General features: G+C 38.0%; 1 protein-coding gene across 8 annotated transcripts in view; it reads left to right on the top strand.

Annotated features, from left to right (window-relative positions):
* Nucleotides 1-20,279, top strand: part of Arhgef9 (Cdc42 guanine nucleotide exchange factor 9) — a 162,223-nt gene that overhangs the window by 91,444 nt on the left and 50,500 nt on the right. For all 8 annotated transcript variants that reach the window (XM_045140303.1, XM_045140300.1, XM_045140296.1 and 5 more), the window contains one exon: nt 5,858-6,037. In XM_045140303.1, coding sequence (XP_044996238.1) covers nt 5,858-6,037 — 180 coding nt within the window. The remainder of the gene's footprint in view (nt 1-5,857; nt 6,038-20,279) is intronic.

Genomic DNA, 20,279 nt, shown 5'->3' with positions numbered 1-20,279 from the left:
CCCTGGACTCTGAAAGCCTATAATAAACCTTTTCCTCCCATAATCTGATTCTGTTCAGATGTTTGTCCAGCAATGCAAAGGTAACTGCACTAGGGAAGAAGGAAAGAAAACCATCACTTTTTATATCCTGCTTCTGATTTACCTTTTGCTATTATTAGCATGGGAATGTGGAATCATTTTGTATTTATGCAGCAAGTATTTACTGAGCAGCAGTTATATACTAGGTACTCTATTAACTTCTGAGTAGATAGTTATGAATATGATTTGCTATTATTAGTGAGTAGTCACCATATATTCATTTCTTAAATTCATTTTCAGTATGTATTTAACATTTTCTGTCAGTTTTTAGGCTTCCAGGCCCAAAATTTTGAAACTTCTACGTGAGAAATGTAAAGGTTAAAGCAAATCTTTTCTTATTTTCATTTTGTGTATGTAGATACTGGAGATATAAAGTTATGTTAGTCCTTCCCTAAAGAATTTCCTAAACTTATGTGTTTGATCTTTCCTTTTTCCCAGAATTCTTTGGGATCTCTCCTGAAAATCTTGGCTATGTGTATCCCATATCACATCACAAGTACATTAGCTTACTTATAGATCATCCCTTTTGGATTAAAGAACAAAGTGAAATGGATGAACAGCCTTCCCTGACTTCTTTCCAGTTCATGATTGATTATACCTGATTTGGAAACACCTATAAAATTCTTAAGCACTCTTTTGCCTCCTTTTCTACCCATGGTCACTTTATTCCCAAGAAGCAAAATTAAGCCTCTTCAATCAGTTCAGACCTACTGCCACAGTCCATTTCCTTTTATCATTCAAGTGGAATCAGCTTGTGTGACCCAAAGAAACATAGATCCTTTCTTCTCACGTTTTTCTCTAAAACAAGCCTTCAGAATCCTCTTGAATTTTCTACAAGACAAATATACCTACCTGCTTTCACTGTCCCTCATAGTATTTCTTTTTCAGGCCCCTCTCTGCCCTGTTCATTGTTCTCTGGTACTATGGTTTTCAGGATATTCCTTTGCAAAAAGAGGCATCTCAGAATTGGATGCTACTTTCCTGAAGTGTTGTAACTACTTGCCAGTTACCTCTTTCATTTTTGCTTCTCAATGTAACCCTCGTTTTCTGACTTAACATAGCATTTTTTGGGCATTCACATTGGATGGTTAGATCTTTTTTATACCAATTTTTTTCTTTATTAGTTATATACATACTCAGTGTGTAAACAGCACCTGTGGATACCATCCTTACCCTCATCCTTGTCTTCCCCCCTCTGCAGGGACCCTTCTCATTGGGGATGCCAGTTATCCCCATAGGGATTGTAGGTTGTCCATTGTGGGGGCAGCCATCAGTTATGGGGAAGAGGCAATGTCTCTGTGCATAATGTCCCAACTCGTGGCTCTAACAATCTTCCTTCCCCTCTTCCATGAATTTCCATGAGCCATGCTGATGCTCACATACGTGCAATAGTGGCACACATCCAGGCGAGGGGGTAGCCAACTGCTCTTGGATTGGCTAACAGATCTACTTAGTGGAATGGAACCTATAGCTTGAACTGGAAAACAAGTCAAAATTATATCCAAAAAACGAGTTCACTCTCCAATGTGGTTAGATCTTTTTGACTTTACATACTTTTAAAAATGAGTGAAAATTAAGACAAGTATTGTTTAGTCCATAAAGTTTTGTATGTAGAATTTGATAGTCATTATGTAAGCCAAAAGAAGGGAAGCTAGTCATCACCTCTGGCCTTTCTTCTAGAAGTCTCTGCAGTTTTGTGTGATATAGAGGTACCTCACAACATTTTTGAATTCTACTCATCCTCCCGTACACTTGTCCTTTCTCTTATCTCCATGTTGAAGCTAGGGCTGGAGGAGATATTGTGAAGACATTGGATTTTATATACCTCCTTGATCATATTCCATTCAAGAAATTCTCCATGTAGCTGTACTTTTATTTTGGAAAAGGCTGTATTTTCACTTTTAGTCATGAAGACAACTAAAACAATAGTATTAGAAGATGTTTTAAACTAGGAACATAAGCTACCAGAATTTAAAATATAACGCAATTGTTTGTACATTTTTCATACTCCGTCCTAATCCCTAAATAAGTATATTTATACAAAATTTGAAAAAATAGAATTGTATCAATATGCTATTTATATTTTGCTTCTAATGTTAAAAGCCTCTTCCATGTTTCTTCAGTTTTGCTAATCATTTTAATGGCTTTGTAATATTTCATTATGTTCAAAATGAGACATCTAGAATCTAGCATTGGTTTTAAAAACAAGTGCCTTACTTTCTCACCATCCTATGGGCAGTTATTTTCTTCTTAATATGTAGTTCAATCACAAAATATATAATAGAAAAGAATTTCCTTGGGATGGAGAGATGGCTTAGTGGTTAAGGTGTTTGCCTGCAAAGCCAAACGACCTTGGTTCAATTCCCTAGGACCCACTTCAGCCAGATGCAAAGTGGAGCATGCATCTGGAGTTTATTTGCAGTGGCTGGAGGCCCTGACATGCCCATTCTCTCTCTCTATCTGCCTGCCTCTCTCTCTCTCAAATAAATAGATGAAAAATAAATAAAATATAAAAATTGAAAAAGAATAAAAAATAATTTCCTTGACAATGGGAATGAATGATATATTTGGGGAGTTAGGATACTACACTGACATTGCCTTCTTTTCTAGACACAATTTTCTTCTTTTTTTATTTCTGTTATATTGCATACAGATGTTGAACTATAGCATCCTTGCTGCATTTTGGGAATTTTGTCATGCTTGGTTCCTTCCTGAAACTTTTAAAATGGGAAGAATTTACATAGTATTAAGCATTTTCTGAGCTGACTTTATAGGGGATGAATGAGCTGTCTAGGCAGAATGTTTCTGCCCTGCTCCCCAACTGCAATCACTTACCAATACCTACTGCTTATCCAGAAGCCACATGCTAAATATGTCATTGTGACCAATTTTAACCCCTAGCTGTGCTGCTGTTATACCTTAGAGAAGCAGGTGTGAGGAAGTTTCTGCTCTGCTGCTTACTGCTGTTATGGCACTTGACAAGTGTCCTAAGATACTTTTAAAGGCAGGCGAGGGAGGAGAAAGCACAAGACAAAGAAACAGAGAAAGAGAGAGAGAGAGAAACAGACAGATAGACAAGCAGATTTATTGGCACACAAATTGAACAAGACAGATTATTCCCTGTGTTGTACATATTAGGCCAAGCACAGCCTGGAGGAGTTTATTGCCTCTTTCTCTATTAGTCAAAGAGGGCTATTTTTTGGGGAAAGCAGAATTTGGGAGCGACTTTAGAAAAGGAAGTAAATGCAAAAGGGCATTGTAGGAATTAGACAGCATGTTCTTTTTGATCAAGAATCAGATATGAAACAATGCAGAAAATCTTGAGCACATGAATCAATGAGGGAAGCAGTCATTAGTTAAATAGGTGTCAAAACAAGCAAATTTAGTTTGCAAACCGTTGAAGCATACCTGCTAATTAATGGAAAATTAGAGGGTTAGAAGATACAGGGAACTGAGATTTGGTTAGATATTAGCAATGGGAATTGAAACCAGGCATGTGAATCTTTCTGGAGTATGCCAGGATAACCTTATTGGCAACTATGTTGAATTAAACAAATTCAGGGTAGAGACAGATCCAGATGTGACATATCAGCTCCTACAATACTGAAGTACAAAAAAATTGCACTCAATTTTTGGATGAAAGCAAGTAACTATAATGGTTTCTTACCAAGAACATTCTTTGTGTTGATTTCTGACGAGGACAGCACCATCTGTTATAAGTCTACATCAATGTGTTCAGAATGGGAGGTTCTGTTTATGAAACAAGATTCCATTGTGTTTTCCCCACTGTCTTACAGTGTAACCTGAGAGTGATTACATTACCATAATGCTCTCTTATAATACCAAGAATTTTCCTTGTCCCTGTTGTACTTACCTTCTTGTTGCTGGGATAAAACACCCAGCCCAAAGCAGCTGATGGGAGGCAAGCTTATTATTTTGTCTTATAATCTCAAGGGGAATCTTTATGATGGAATGGGAAAGCATGGCATGAGCAGAGGCTGGGCATTACCTCTGCCACAACAAGTAGAATACCATAGCAAGATAGTGAGTCAAGCTGCGGCTAAGGGGAGCTGGCTGTAACAACCCAATGCCTAACCCCAAGAACACACCTTCTCCAGCAGAGTTCCTCCAAAATTGCCATCAGCTGGGCACCATGCATTCAAAACACATGAGTTTGGGGGGAGCATATGATTCAAACCACCACATTCCACCCCTGGCCCCCATAAACTAATGACCATCCATGTTGAAAAATCCTTCAATCCAACTTTAAATGTCCATATGATTTTTATCAATCCCAGCACTATTCATATATCCCCATAGTCCAAGATCTCTTAACTATGAACCTGTAAAACAAAAAAACACATAATGATGCAGAGTAAGTATTCACACTGTGAAAGATGGCACCAGATATAGCAAAGTGCAAGATCTAAAACAATTAGGGCAAACATCAAATCCTGTGGCTCTAAGTCCCCATTAATCAAGGCTCTCTAGAAGAACAGCACTAATAGAATGAATTTGTATTAAAAAGTGAATTTATTAGATTATTTTGTGGCAGTTCAATAATAGCTGCCTGCAGGCTTGATAGTCAACGAACCAGGTAGCTGCTCAGTCCACATGGCTAGATATCTCAGCAGTCCCAATCCAGAAATAAAGGACTGTAGGATTCCTGGAGAGCCACTGGTCTTCAGTCCACATTGGAAGGCTGAGAATACTTGGTTTCAATGCCATGGAAAGATAGCAGAACAAGATAGATGCATGTACTTACTGAAGGCACTCACCAGCAAGTAGTACAAACAGACAAAAAGGACTGTTTCTTCTCAAAGCTTTCATATATATAGGCAATCACAGAGAGGACCAACCACTCTGGAAGACAGACTTCCTCTTTCAGTTAATCCTTCCTGGAAGCAACCTCAGAGATCCATCCAATGGGAATGCCTACAGATTCCTAATCTGATCAAGTTAACAACAGAATTTAACCATCACAATCTCTTCTCCTTTCACCAGTGACAAGCTGTATAAGTCCATCTGTTTATTTACAAATGTGTCTAAAATATCTATCTAGTTATTTCTTGTGTTTAGTCCTGGCCAACTACCTTAAAATACTGAGGTAGTCATTGTAAAAATGGTTTGGGATCAAGGATCATGGCACATCATCATAGTCTCATACCTTGAGAGGTAGTAGGATTACAATGCAAGGCCAGCCTGAGTTATGTAGTGAAATCTTTCTCATAATACCAAAAAAAAAAAGAAATGGTTGGTTATTGTCAATTCCTGTCTCATTATTTGAAGGTTTCCTACCCTACCCCAGTTTCCAGATTGTTGTATTAATTATTAAGATGTTTGGAGGATGTATTTCTGTGGTACATCAGTTACCTAGCATATATAAAGCCCTGATTTCAATTGCTAGTACTACAATAAAAGTGTTTTTTTTTTTTTCATGGGATAGAACTTCAGAGATGTGAATGGATGTAGCTCCAGCAACAACTACTAAGATGAAAATATTTGTGTTTAGCCAACTTATAGGAAAGGACCTTTGCCTTTTTAAGTTCTTCTCATAAAAATGGTGGAGAAAGCCCTGTAATCTGGAGTCAATATACTCTGAAGACTTGCTAGTGGAGTGACTTCCTTTTTCAAACCTCAGATTTCTCATATGAAAAATGGAAATGCTTATTGCCTGCCTACTTCATGATACTATTTCAGTACTGAAGTGCATCATAAGTAGTAAAGCTCTCTGAGAAAGGAGGGACATCCTCAACCTGAGCTTTTCCTTTGTCTGCAGGGCTACCTGAAACAGTGTCGAAAGAGAAGGGACATGTTCAGTGATGAGCAACTGAAAGTAATCTTTGGGAACATTGAAGACATCTACAGGTTTCAGATGGGCTTTGTGAGAGACTTGGAGAAGCAGTACAACAATGATGACCCCCATCTCAGTGAAATAGGACCTTGCTTTCTAGAGCACGTAAGTATCTTACTTTTGGGATATTTTAAAGAGATATTAGGGTGTAAAAGAAGGAATGTGTGAACTTTTTGGTTCTAGTCAGCTGTTTTGTCCTGATGTGGGGGATGAGTTCCTTTCTGGCCTGGATATTGGCCCAAGTCACTAGCCAGGTTATAAGAATTTAGGCTGTGATTTGATTTAGGATTATTTTTCTATACCATTCCACTACCCTTTCCCTGACCTTACAGGGAGTCATTACTAGGAATTTATTTTAGCTTCTCTTTCTTATTTCTGTTGCTTTCAGTTTCCATGAGACCCAGTGTTTTGTGAGGACCACACATATTCACTGCACAGGGAATCTAGGAATTTGAGAAACATGATGGACCATGCTAGTAAGAAAGTAGGCCCCTGAAAGGTAGTTAAGGATTGCTACTAGATTATAGGAAGTAACAAGCATAAGAGCTTAGAGAAAGCCATGAGCTTAGAGAAAACTAATAGGTGAGAAATTGAGACCTGTACCTGAGATGACTGGAAAACTTCAGCTATGATACTTACCCTATTTGTGTTTTAATTTCCTCCTGTAGAATATAAGAAAGTTTCACTGTAATACCTATGTGGTTCGCTAATATATTTTGGTTCTTAGTCATAGACAACTTGGTTGTTTTGACAACCATTTTGCATCTCCTTTTTTTTTTGACACAGGGTCTTTCTGTTGCCCAGGCTAAACTGGAATTCACTATGTAGTTTCAGGGTAGCCTCAAACTCAGGACAATCCTCCCACCTCTGCCTCCTGAGTGCTGGGATTAAAGGCACATGCCACCATGCCTGGCTCCTTTTCCTCTTTTTGCAATCAATTTATTCCTCAGCCTATAGTCCCTAGCAAGCAAACACTGTTATGCCTTTTTTGTAGAATGTCATATAAGTAGAAAAATACAATTAGATCTTTTATATTTACTTTATTTAACTTAATATCATGTAGCATAATGCCATTGTTACATCACCACAAAATCCCAAATTATCATGGATGACAAACTCATGGAAGCTGTGCCATGGGCTACCACTTTCAGTTCACCTTCTATTTTTATACATTTATATTGGGTAAAGCACAAGAGAGTAATGGCTGAAATCCCAGGTGACAATACTGTGGTTCTCTCCTCCCTCTTTTGACTATGTAGTGCCAGTAGCTCTATTACCATTACCATAGACCTGAATATCATTATATTGTTCTGCCTAGTTAGTTTCCATGGCTACTAGGCCAAGACAGTCTCTACTTTCAGGTGGATGTGGAATAATCATGTTATGCCTGGAGGACAAAAGCAATAGTCCAACACTTTGACATCCATTCATGTATAACATGACACATGTGACAGTAGTTTGTTCTTTTTACCCATTCTCTAATTAGATATTTGGGTTGTTCCTAGTTGTAAACTATTTAACTAATGCTCCCATGAATATTCGGGTACAAAATTTTGTGAGAAAATATGTCTTCATTTGTTCTTGAATAAATAACTGGGGTTGAAACTGCTAGATTGCATGTGTTTCCTAGGCTACAGTTACTTTATTAACTTTATGACAATTCCAAATTTTTTCCAAAGTTGCTGTGCTATTTTACATTTTCACTTACATAGTAAGAGCATCAGTTGCCTGACATAGTGATTAGCATTTGGAATTATCAGTGTTTTTATGTTTGCCATTTGAATAGATAGACAGTGGAGTCCTATGTTCTTTTGAAGAATAATTAATTTTTTTTGGGTTAGCATACAAAGTAATGGGGTTTTTTGATGACATTTTCATTGCCACTGGATTTTATTCTAATTTGTCACCCTCCCCCACACATTTCACCTGTGGCCCATATCCTCCTATAGGATGTTTAGCATTTGTAGTTTTATGTTAAGGATTTGAACCACTTTGAATTCTTTGTTGTACAGAGTGAAACATGTAGATCTGATTTCATCGTAAAAAAAATTAAATTTATTTGTAAGGAGAGAAAACAGTGAGAGAATGAGAGAGAGAGAAAGAGAACACAAGGAATGTCTCTTGCCACTTCAAATTCCAGACACATGTGCCACTTTGTGTATCTGGCTTTAAGTGGGTACACAGGGGAATCAAAACCAGGACATCAGGATTTGTAAGCAAGCTCTTTTAACTGCTGAGCTGTCTCTCTAGCCCCTAATTCATTTTTCTACAGGTAGATATTCAATTTTTCAAGTACCATCTGGTAAATGGGTTTTCTTTTTTCCAAGATTTTTTTTTTTTTTGAGGTAGGGTCTCACTCTAGTCCAGGCTGACCTGGAATTCACTATGTAGTCTCAGTCTCAGGGAGGCCTCAAACTCATGGTGATCCTCCTACCTCTGCCTTCTGAGGGCTGAGATTAAAAGTGTGCACCATCACGCCTGGCTCAAGTATGTGTTATTTTTTTTTTTATTTTGTAAAAAGCAAATTTATTTTAAACTTTTTTTTTTTTTTTACTGATAATTGCAATAGATGTACATGATGTATTTTTGTCATAATCCCTTCCTGTTACATCTTTTTTTTTTTAAGGTAGGGTTTCACCCTAGCCCAGGCTGACCTGGAATTCACAACATGCTCTCCGGGTGGTCTTGAACTCACAGTGATCCTCCCACCTCTGCCTCCCCAATGCTGGGATTAAAGGCATGTGCAATCACATCTGGCTTCCCATTCTATCTTCTTTTGTTCACCTTCCCTCAGCCCTCTTCCACTGGGTTTTATTTGGGTCTTTTATGGCAACTCCTTCTTCTTCTTTAATATTACTTAATTGAGTCTTCTCTTTCTGTTTCAGTTAATTTAGCTAGGGATTTGTCCAGTATTGTAGTCAGCTTCTTATTTCTGGCAGAAAGCACCCAACCAAAAGCATTTTATGGGAGGAAAGGGATTATTTTGGCTTAGAGACTCCAGGGGGAGCTCCATGTTGGCGGGGGAGGGGGAATGTGGTATGACCAGAGGCTAAATATCACCTCCTGGCCAACAACAGGTAGACAACGACATCAGGAGATTATGCCAAACACTGGCAAGGGGAAGCTGGTATAACACCCATAAGACCATCTCCAATAATACACTGCCTCCAGGAGGCTACAATTCCCAAATTGTCACCAGCTGGGACCTAGCATTCATAACACATAAGGTTTTGGAGGACACCTGAATCAAATCACCATATTCTGCTCTTGATCTCTATAAACTGATAAACATCCACAATGTAAAATGAAAGTCCCCATAGCTTTTGTGTCAGTCTCAATGCTGTTCAAGCATCCTCGTAGTCCAACTTCTTTTGACTGAGCCACAATGCCAAAAAATACCATAATAGCACAGAATAACTATTCATGCTGTAAAAGATGACATCAGACATAGCAAAGAAATATTTAAGCAATATAAAATTTAAGCAAAAAGGAAAAACATTAAATTATATAACTCCACACCCAACATCTCTAATCAGGGACAAGTCTCCGAGTTGGATCATTCTTACCTGTGACAAGTCTCTGGAGTTCCAATTCCACCCCTCCTGCTTGGCTGCTGCTAACCCCAGGTATACTCCAGGTGCTGCAATGTTCCTTGGCAGCCATCCAGTAGTCCTTGCATCACCACTAGGCCTCTACTCCAACCTATGGTTCTTCCTTATGTCCTCATTAGGCCTCTTTGCAGAGACTTCCAACAACCCTTCTTCACATCACCTACGGCCATTTCCAGAAATGAACACCATGTTGCAAATCCAATGACTCTCTCTTTCCTGCATTTGTTATACTCCATATTACCAGATGGGCTACCAATTTGTTAATCTGGGGGTGAGGAATAAATACAGTTTTGAAGAGCATGGAACTCCTTCAGCATTCAGGCCCCTTACTTCAAAAGAGTCCACATTCTTCTTGTTATCCCAATGCAGATCATCTGGCTCAATCACGGTAGTTGTAATCTCTCAATAATTGCAGCTGAATGGGAAGCAGTTTTGGCCCAAAGATTTCATTTCTTTCTGCACCATATCCATTTTCTCACATCAGTTCACTTCTATGCAATGCAACCCTGCACAAGTTCTCAGGACACAGACAGGCAGAACTCAGCAAGCCTCTCACACAAATTATTCTAGACCAGTCCCTAACAAACTTCTTTTATTCCCATCATAAGCAAAATCTCACAGTACATAGTTCAAGTCTTTCAATTCTGACAATAATGGTCCATCAAACTATAGTTACAGCACTACAAGGCATCTCTTAGGTGAATGCTTCAATTCCTTTCACATTCTTTCAGCAAATCCGTTACAAAAGACCAAAAGTCACACAGTCATGTTTCTAGCAGTAACAGCCCCACTCCTGGTACCAACTTTATTGTTGCAGTCAACTTCACATTGCTGGCAGAAAGCACCTGACCAAGAGAATTTTAAAGGAGGAAAAAGTTTATTTTGGCTTACAGACTTGAGGGGAAGCTCCATGATGGCAGGGGAAAATGTGGCATGTGCAGAGGCTGGACATAAACACCTGGCTGAGTAGCAATCGTGCTTCCCCTTAATTACTAGCAAATCTTGTTATATCAAGCTTTAGAAGACCCTTTTAAATTACAATTGTGATCTATCCTTGTGATTTGGAAATTGGGGTTCTGGCCAATGCACCAATAATGTATGAGAATTGAATGCAACAGAGTCATGTTCTCAGCCAATGCACCAGTCTGGTATGGGAATTGAGGGTGTCCTTGAGTGTGTCCAGGCCTTTCTTGGCTTTTAGTTGCACTGTAACCCAGGAGTTAGGGTGCCAAACTATCATGGATAATACAGAATGCTCCTTAGAAGAGCAAGAGAATGCAGGGGCTGGGTTCTGAGGAATAAGAAAGTCCCTGTACAACCCTGATTGGGATCTTTTAGGGAATATAGAGTATAAGAGAAGGGAAGGCAAAGGAGTACAGAGCTCCTGCAGAGGAGGAGGCAGATGTGGGACTGCTGGAAATGGGAAAACCCAGCTAGAGACACATACCAGGATTTTTTGTATTCTCTAAATAGGGGCTGAGCTAACCAGGCCTGATGCCAGATTTCTACATAATAAATAAGGCTTAATCCTTCCAAGAATCCAGGAAAGGGAATTGTTCTAGGCAAAGGGATCTCCTTTCTAGGGATGGACTCAGGTTGAGTTCAAGGAAAACAGCCTCTATCTCTCAGAAAGAGATAAGGACAAGACAGATCCTTATCTGGCTTCTGGAAAATATAGACCTTAAGAACAGGCTCAAGGACATTTCTCACTTTTACTTTAGGTGTCTCTTACTACTAAATGCCCTCATTTGGTTAGGCTTATCTGTAGAGGATTGATGCAGGTACATGTGCAGCCCTGGAGCCCATTGAGGGCCCTGACATCAGAGTACCTTCCTGTCCAGAGATACAGGGTAGTCTGTCAGGCGCTGGATAATGTTTCCAAATTGAACTAGGTGGGCAGAGTTGGGACCAGCACCCTCTGGGTTTTAGCTGGTGTCTCATGCACACATAGGTATAGGCAGAGTCTTGACTGTCTCCCTCTATTTCTTGCACCTGGACAATTGTCTAGGTAGGAGGAACTGATCTTCACTTAATATCTTTTTTGTCTGTTATAAGAATAGTTACCCTTGCTCTTAATTCTTACTTGAATTGAATATTTATTTTTAGTTTATGGAGGTAGGAACCTGCTCTAGCCCAGGCTGACCTGGAATTCACTAAGTTCTCTCAAGGTGGCCTTGAACTCATGGCAATCCCCCCATTTCTGCCTCCTGAATGCTGGGATTAAAGACATGAGCCATTGCACCTGCCTAAAAAAGGTTTTTATGATATTTTGTTTTATTTATTTATTTAGTTTTTTGAGGTAGGGTCTCACTCTACCTCAGGATGACCTGGAATTCATTATGTAGTCTAAAGATAGCCTTGAACTCATGGTGATCCTCCTACCTCTGCCTACCAAGTGCTAAGACTAAAGGCATGTGCCACCATACCCAGCTTATATTTTATTTTTATTTACTTATTCACTTGACAGAAAGAGAATGGGCACACCAGGGCCTCTAGCCAATACAAAGGAACTCCACATGTGCATCTGGCTTATACAGGTTCTGGGGAATTGAACCTGGGTCCATAGCCTTCCGAGGCAAGTGACTTAATCACTAAGCCATCTCTCCAACCACCTACTTTTTTTTTTTTTTGAGGAAAGGTCTCACTCTAGCCCAGGATGACCTGGAATTTACTATGTAGTCTCAGAGTGGCCTTGAACTCATGGCAATCTGCCTACCTCTGCCTCCCGAGTGCTCTTCATTGAGTATTTTTGCCAATCCCTTCACATTCAGTCATTGTATAAGCCTTTTAATCAGAAATGATTGTCTTGCCGACAATATATACTTTGGCTCTTTTTTTTAAATCCATGCAGATTCTCACTATCTTTTAATTAGGGAATTAAATCCATTTGCAATTCAAGTCAATATCAATGGGTAAAGATTTGCTGTTGATATTTTGATGGCTAGATTTATTTGGTTTTTTATTATGATCTATTCTATCTCATTTTCCTTTGTGATGTGATGATTTTCTACATTGACAGAATTTGGTTGTGTTCCCTTTATCTTCTTTTATTTTGTGTTGTGTAAAGATTTTTGCTTTGCAGAAATCAATAAATTGTAAGATGAGGATGACAACTTTGTTATATACAAAGTTCTTCATATTTAATTCACTGCCACATTTATGGTTTTTAATATTTTCTTCCTTCCTTCCTTTCATATATATATATATATATATATATATATATATATATATATATATATATATATATGTATGTATGTACGTATGTATGTATGTATGTATATATATAGAGAGAGGGGTGGGGTGGGGTGGTGATGGTTGTGCCAGGCCCAATAGCCATTGCAAACAAACTTAAAGTGCATACGCCACTTTATGCATATGTGTACTAGGGAATCAAACTTGGATCCTTAGGTTTTGTAGGCAACTGCCTTAACTGTTGAGCCATCACTCCAGCCCATAATTTATGGTTTTGATGTCATAGTTTATAACTTTTCATATTATCTATCTGCAAGTAAATATAGCAATAATTATTTTATCTCTTCCTTTAGATTCTGTATTAGAGTTATAAGTGATTTATATATTATTGTAATATTAGTGTAGTCTGTATTTGACTACTTATTTGACAGAATGATGGATGCTTTCTCATGTGTACATGTTGCTAAAAAATAATGTTTAATTTCTACTTAAAGAATTACAGTTTGCCTTTTATGTAAGGCATATTTATTGGTAATTTTGTAAATATTTGATTTATTTATTTATTGAATTTATTTATTTATTTTGAGAGAGAGAGAGAGAGAGAGAGAGAGAGAGAGAGAGAGAGAGAGAGAGAGAGCATGTATTCCAGGGCCTCTAGCCACTGCAAATGAACTCCAGATGCATGCACTACCATGTATATGTGGCTTATATGGGCACTGGGGAATTGAACCTGGGTCCTTAGGATTCACAGGTAAGTAAGCCTTAACTGCTAAGCCATCTCTCCAGCCCTGGAGTTCCTTTTAAATATCTTGAATTTATCATCTCATTTGCTCCTGTCTGCCATGCATCTCATGAAAAATCTTGTTTCTTTTCAGTTATAGAACATTAAAACATTATTTGTTTATAATCATTGTACAAGGTACTGTATTACATAAGAACATTTTGATTTGAGTATATAATAATTGTTTCACATATTCCCCCCAAAACACACTCTCCTTCTTCCTTTTCTTCACTCTTCCTCCTGTTAGTTTTCTTTGTTTGCCAAGAAAGTGTCACTTCTATTTTCATATCATATATACATACATGAACTCATGGAGATCCTCCAGCCTCTGCCTCCAAAGTGCTGGGATTAAAGGTGTGCACCACCACACCCAGCTTTAGCTTATGTTTTGATTGGGAAATTGAAGCCATTAATATGCAGAGGTATTGAGATTTTAATATGAGAGTTTTTAATATAAGAGTTATTGAGTATTTATTGATTACTGTCATTTTGTTGATTTTGTAGGATATGGTATTTCCATGTTCTTTCCTATAGCCTCACAGATATGTTTATTTTTCTCTTCAGTCTGAGGTATTCTTGAAGTATTCCATAGATCTGGTTTAATGTTCATGAATTCTGTTAGCCATTTTTAATTGTAGAAGCTTTTTCTTTCTCTTTTATATTTTTTTATTGATATAGTATATAAGTTAACAGTTGTCTACACAGCTTGAAATAATCATGTCTCTTTTGTAGGTAACATTTTCATTTATTATGCTTACAGACACCTCTTAGTGACACTGTTTTCTTTAGCTCATATGAGTTGAACACAGATACTCAGAGATATACCACATTCTTCATTTCAGAATGCTTTCTCAGTTCTGGATAGCCTGCCATGTCTTTTCCCAACCTAATACCCCAATGAATTTTCAAGTGAAAACCAAAGCAGTGATGAACCCACTGTTCCTGGAGACCAGGATGAGGTTTGTTACCTTTCCTTCTCTAGATCTCCAGTGGACAAGTTGATTTAATTAGTGTGATCACCTTTATAACATATAGCCATATTGCACAGTGATGTTTCTAATTCTGATCCTACAAAGTGTTCCTTATAAAGGAATATTAGGTTCCAAAAGTTGTAGAAAACATCATGTACTGTAATCTACTTCCTACATATTCACAATACACACTACCACATAGAAGATTCCAAAAGTCCAAAAGTTCTTCAATAAAACGTAGTTTTTAAATGTTTACTTTTTCTTAACTCAAAGTATCCCATATCTACTTCACCTTGAGATCTTTTTTAAGGTGATTTTTTTTTTTTTTTTTTTTTTTGCTTGGGATGCATTTTGAATAATGATACTGTCTAGATTTTGGGAAACCTTTGCAGAAACAATAGTCTTTTCAAAATTTATTTGCAAGGAGAAATATAGACAGACAGAGATAGAGAGAAAGAGAGAGAGAGAAAGAGAGAATGAATAAATGCACCAGGGCTTCTAGCCACTGCAAATGAACTTCAGATGCATATACCATTTGTGCATCTGGCTTTATGTGGTTACCAAGGAATTAAACTTTGAGTCATTAGGCTTCACAGGCAAGTGCTTTAACTGCTACGCCACCTTTCCAGCCCACTTTTTTTAAACTTAAACAATTAAGTAACTCCCAGGATCACATGTAGGTCAAGAACAAAAAGGTCAAGGAGTCATAGTCGTAGACTCCAACAATTTTGTCATATGCTAAGTCTGGCTAAAAAGATGAAACAACAAACTATCTATGATTTCTTTTTTCATAGCATGCTGATTCCAGTACAGAACATAGTCCATACAGGGTCTATATTTCATTTACAGAAGCCAATAACTTAAAAACTTTTGTGTTTGTGTGTGTATGTGTGTGGTGTTGTGCTGGGGATCAAACTCAGTGTCTCACACATGTTAGGCAAGTACTGTACCACTGAACTATGCTCCCAGCCCCCATAGTCTTCTTTTTCAGTAATAAAACAATGGTTACTGTTGCTTATCATATAAACTTTTTTTTTAAATTTTTTATTTATTTATTTGAGAGCGACAGACATAGAGAGAAAGACAGATAGAGGGAGAGAGAATGGGCGCGCCAGGGCTTCCAGCCTCTGCAAACGAACTCCAGACGCGTGCGCCCCCTTGTGCATCTGGCTAACGTGGGACCTGGAGAACCGAGCCTCGAACTGGGGTCCTTAGGCTTCACAGGCAAGCGCTTAACCACTAAGCCATCTCTCCAGCCCCATATAAACTTTTTTAAGGAGTCCACATAACTTTGTTCCTAACAATAAAAAGTGTTAACAAAAAGTAGTGCTTATAATGTTTTTTTTTTTAAAAATTTAATTTATTAGTTTTCTTTTCAGCAAATACAGGCCATTTGGTACCATTGTTTAGGTTCATCCGTGACCTACCCCCTCCCCATTGGCCCCTCCTTGTTGAGGTATATGGGTCATGCATTGTGGAGTTAGTCCACAGTTATTGGTACGATAAAGGTCTCTGCATATCATGACCCAACATGTGACTCTGACATCCTTTCTGCCCCCTCTTCTGCAAAATTTCCCTGAGCCATGTTGGGTTCATTTTTGGTCTGCTTCAGTGCTGAGGTGTTTTAAAGCAAGAATTTTGCACAGACCAAGAGGTCATAATACAAAGTCTTGGCTACATATGTTAAACAAGTCAAGCTTATTTCTAAGACAAAAAGATGAAAAACATTCAGGTTATTTGAATGATATAAACAGTTCATAATTTTCATATTTACATAATGTAATTCTTCTTTCCAAGTAATTTTGAATTATATTTTGTAATAGAACACAGGGACAGAGGTATTCTTCACTGTGTGATGTGACAAAATTTTTATCTACATCTGACTAAGCTGTGAATTCACATTCATACCTCAGTAGCAATCATCACAAATCAGTGCTACAGGAAAGCAGGAGATAGCATGAGCACCAAGCTGCTATGGTTGTTTGCTGACTGGCCAGCATGTCTAGAAAGTCTGTTACATTTAAACTCAGTTTTCTACAGCCAAAATCCATGGGAAAATCTTCCTAAGAGGACTCTGGAGCAGTGTAACATCATTCTTGAGAGGAGACCTTACCATAGCCCTCAAGGCACAACTTTTTTCCAAGATGTACTATCATTTGCAGTCACTAGCAACAACAACTGACTTCTCATCCCATTTACATCCTGGTCCAAAATTTTATTCTCTGTGACATTCTTACAGATATCTTGATCCCAAAAGAAGATGTGTGTACACTCTATAGGGACATCCTCCAGAAGCACATGTCTATAGATCTCATTTTCTTGTCATCATTCTGGATTGAACAAAGCTTTGAACTGCATTTAAAGCAAATTTATTCAAGGTTCCACAACTATCAGTCCCAAAATGGTACTTGGAGGAGTGTCTGTAGGTCATGATTTCCCTCCCAACAACTGAAATATAGCTTCTTACCTTTGATGAAAGAAAATGCTATTAGTAGCTCCAATTTTTAACCATAGGAAATCATTTGGCATGCCATATACAAGTCTCTAACCATATATATTTTGTCTACAGTTAACTTTTAGCATTTTGTTTATGTGACATTTATTTTGTGGCGTCTATATTTTTCAATGCTCTTTTTTTCATTGATGCATAGTCTATATTCTGCTATGTGCTGGAATTATCATGAAAAACTTGTGTATTGGCATTAGCATGAAAAAAATCTTGGGGCTAGAGAGATGGCTTAGTGGTTAAGGTGTTTGTCTGCAAAGCCTAAGGACCCAGGTTTGGTTCCCCAGTACTCATGTAAGCCAGATGCACAAGATGGCACATGTGTCTGGAGTTTGTTTGCAGTGGATGGAGAACCTGGTGTACCCGTTCTGTCTCTGTCTCATAAGTAAATAAAAACAAATTTACAAAAAGGAATAATGGATAGTTTGTTGTTTTATGTTTTCATGTACACACAACCTCCTTCTGGGCCATCTACTATAACCATCTTGAAAGATAGTTGGCATTATGTCTCAAGGCTCTTTTTTTTCATGTGTCATGACAGTGTCTGGAAAACCAGGAAATTAAAAGTCTTTTAATGTAGTATTGATTCAGCAGGTCATTCTTGAACAAAAGTAGAAGTGGTCATATCAAAGTTGGAAACAATATGGTTAAGTTGGAAGGAAATGTGACTGCTTTGGTAGACTAAAAAGAGAGAATCACTGAAATTAATCAGTTAACTTAAAGTAGTCCTAGCTCTTAGGCATCCAAGACATAGTGATCCAACAGAGCATGCTAACCTTTATTCATTGGGATATCAGATCAAAAGGAAATGAAAAAGAAAAAATAGGAGAAAAAGCCAAAACGAATAAAGAATGAATAAACAGAGAGAGAGAGAGAGAAACAAAACATAAGAGTGAGAGATAATGAGACAGGATAGACAGAATTCATTTGCTAAATTGACATTGGTTATGAAGTAAAGGAGGAGTAATATAAAGGGGAGAGAGCTGGCTAGGGACATAGGGTCCGTACATAGTCTCTTGTTTGCTTGTTGATTCCAGCTTTGATTCTTGGAGATTTTGTCCAGGTTTCCAAATTTCAGTCACAAACCTGAGCAGTCTTTTGTGAGTTCAGGTTACAGAATTTGGTTCTGTCAGTAGGCAGTCCTTGACAGTCATGTGTACTGATTGCACCTGAGTTGTCCTTCAGGAACCTGGTTTTGAATTCTGGCTTTGACTCTATGTAGTCCTTAGTGATGTCAGTCTTGAAGCTTAGTAACTATGTTGTGTTCCCCTGAGGACTTTGGAGTCCAACCAAGTTTCCATCTCACTGAATGGAAATAGGAGAATCCTGAGTTCAAAACCAACCTAGTGAGACTTCAATGTAAATTTATTACATTTTCCAGTTGAATTATTTCAAAATTCCATACTACCTCTAAAGGTACCAAGGGCACCAGGCAATGGACACGTTTACTGAATCCTTTTGAAGAAAAGCATCTTCCAGTTTGATAAAACTAAACTCTAATAAGTCAAGGCAAAGAAAACAAACATACCCTATAAAACTTTTACTTTATATTGACTTGCTTCCTCCTTTGAAATCAGAGCAGTGCCAATATCAGTTCCCCAAGTATCACACTACATGTCAATATAGGATGAACCTAACTTTATGTGTCATGTACTCCTCTCTATGTCATATAAAAATCTATTTGATATTTCCAATAATCCTCCAAGAAATTTCTTCATGGATCCAAGTCCTTCTTCAAAGCAAGTGCTTCTCCAAAACTAGGTTTTAATGATATAGAATCTGATAAGTATTTTGATGGCCTTATCATAAATTCCTTCTGTGTAATATACCTTTGTTGTGTTTTGATGCTTTTAGAATTCTTTCACTGAGTTGTATTTAATTTCTTGGTGAATTCCTTTTTTGGGGTTATATTAGACTAGAGATCTCTGAGTTTTCCAAACCTAGATGTTTGTATATACCTAGATATGGTAAGTTTTCGGTCATTTATTTTCATTTTTAAAATTTTATACATGCATGTGATATCTTTTGTTCATAATCTCCTCCCATTACCTTCTCTTTTTTAATTTTATTTATTTTTTAAATTTAATTTATTGGTTTTCTTTTCAGTAAATATTGGCAGTTTGGTACCATTGTTTAGGCTCATCTGTGATCTACCCCCTCCCATTGGACCCTCCTTGTTGATGAAAATGGGTCGTGCATTGTGGAGTTAGCCCCCAGTTATTGGTATGATAAATGTCTCTGCAAATCATGACCCAACATGTGACTCTGACATTCTTTCCGCCCCCTCTTCCGCAAAATTTCCCTGAGCCATGTTGGGTTCATTTTTGGTCTGCTTCAGTGCTGAGGTGTTGGGGGCCTCTGATTTGGTAGGAGTTGATTTTTCTCTGCGTTGGTCTCCTTACTGAGTTTTATTTAATTTCTTGGTGAATTCCTTTTTTGGGGTTATATTAGACTAGAGATCTCTGAGTTTTCCAAACCTAGATGTTTGTATATACCTAGATATGGTAAGTTTTCGGTCATTTATTTTCATTTTTTAAATTTTATACATGCATGTGATATCTTTTGTTCATAATCTCCTCCTATTACCCTCTCTTGACCCCCATTCCTATCCCCTTTCTACAGAATACCTTTTTCTTACTAACTAGCCCTCCTATTTTGATGCCTCTTTTTTTATTTTTCCTAAGTATAGACATGGCCACCAAGATTAATTTTGATGTCTATTTTTTAATTATTTTGTTAATTTTTATTTATTTGAGAGTGATAGACAGAAAGAGGCAGACAGAGAGAGAGAGAGAGAGAGAGAGAGAGAGAGAGAGAGAGAATGGGCGCACCAGGGCCTCCAGCCACTGCTAACAAACTCCAGACACGTGCACCCCCTTGTGCATCTGGCTAACGTGGGTCCTGGGGAATCGAACCTTGAACCGGGGTCCTTAGGCTTCACAGGCAAGCGCTTAATCACTAAACCACCTCTCCAGCCCATGATGTCTCTCTTTAATTTTTATTTTGTGTGGGTATGACCCACTGAGATTAATTATGGTTGCCTATATGAGCATCAGTGGGGGATTATTTACCTAAGCATGTGGGTCCTATCAGGGTATCTAACACTGTAGAAAATATCTCCCACTCTCTAGTCATCATTAACTGCTTTTAACTCCCCAGAGAGGAATGGTAGCCTTATGACCTCCATCATCCAGTATGGAATGTTGATGGACATAATATTGTACAAGTCTTTGGTACTGTGAGGTCATGAATTCAAGAGGCTTGATGATGGTGCAGTCAGGTTCAC

Source organism: Jaculus jaculus, chromosome X (genome assembly GCF_020740685.1).
Source record: "Jaculus jaculus isolate mJacJac1 chromosome X, mJacJac1.mat.Y.cur, whole genome shotgun sequence".
Taxonomy (NCBI): domain Eukaryota; kingdom Metazoa; phylum Chordata; class Mammalia; order Rodentia; family Dipodidae; genus Jaculus; species Jaculus jaculus.
This window is presented reverse-complemented; position numbering and strand designations above follow the sequence as displayed.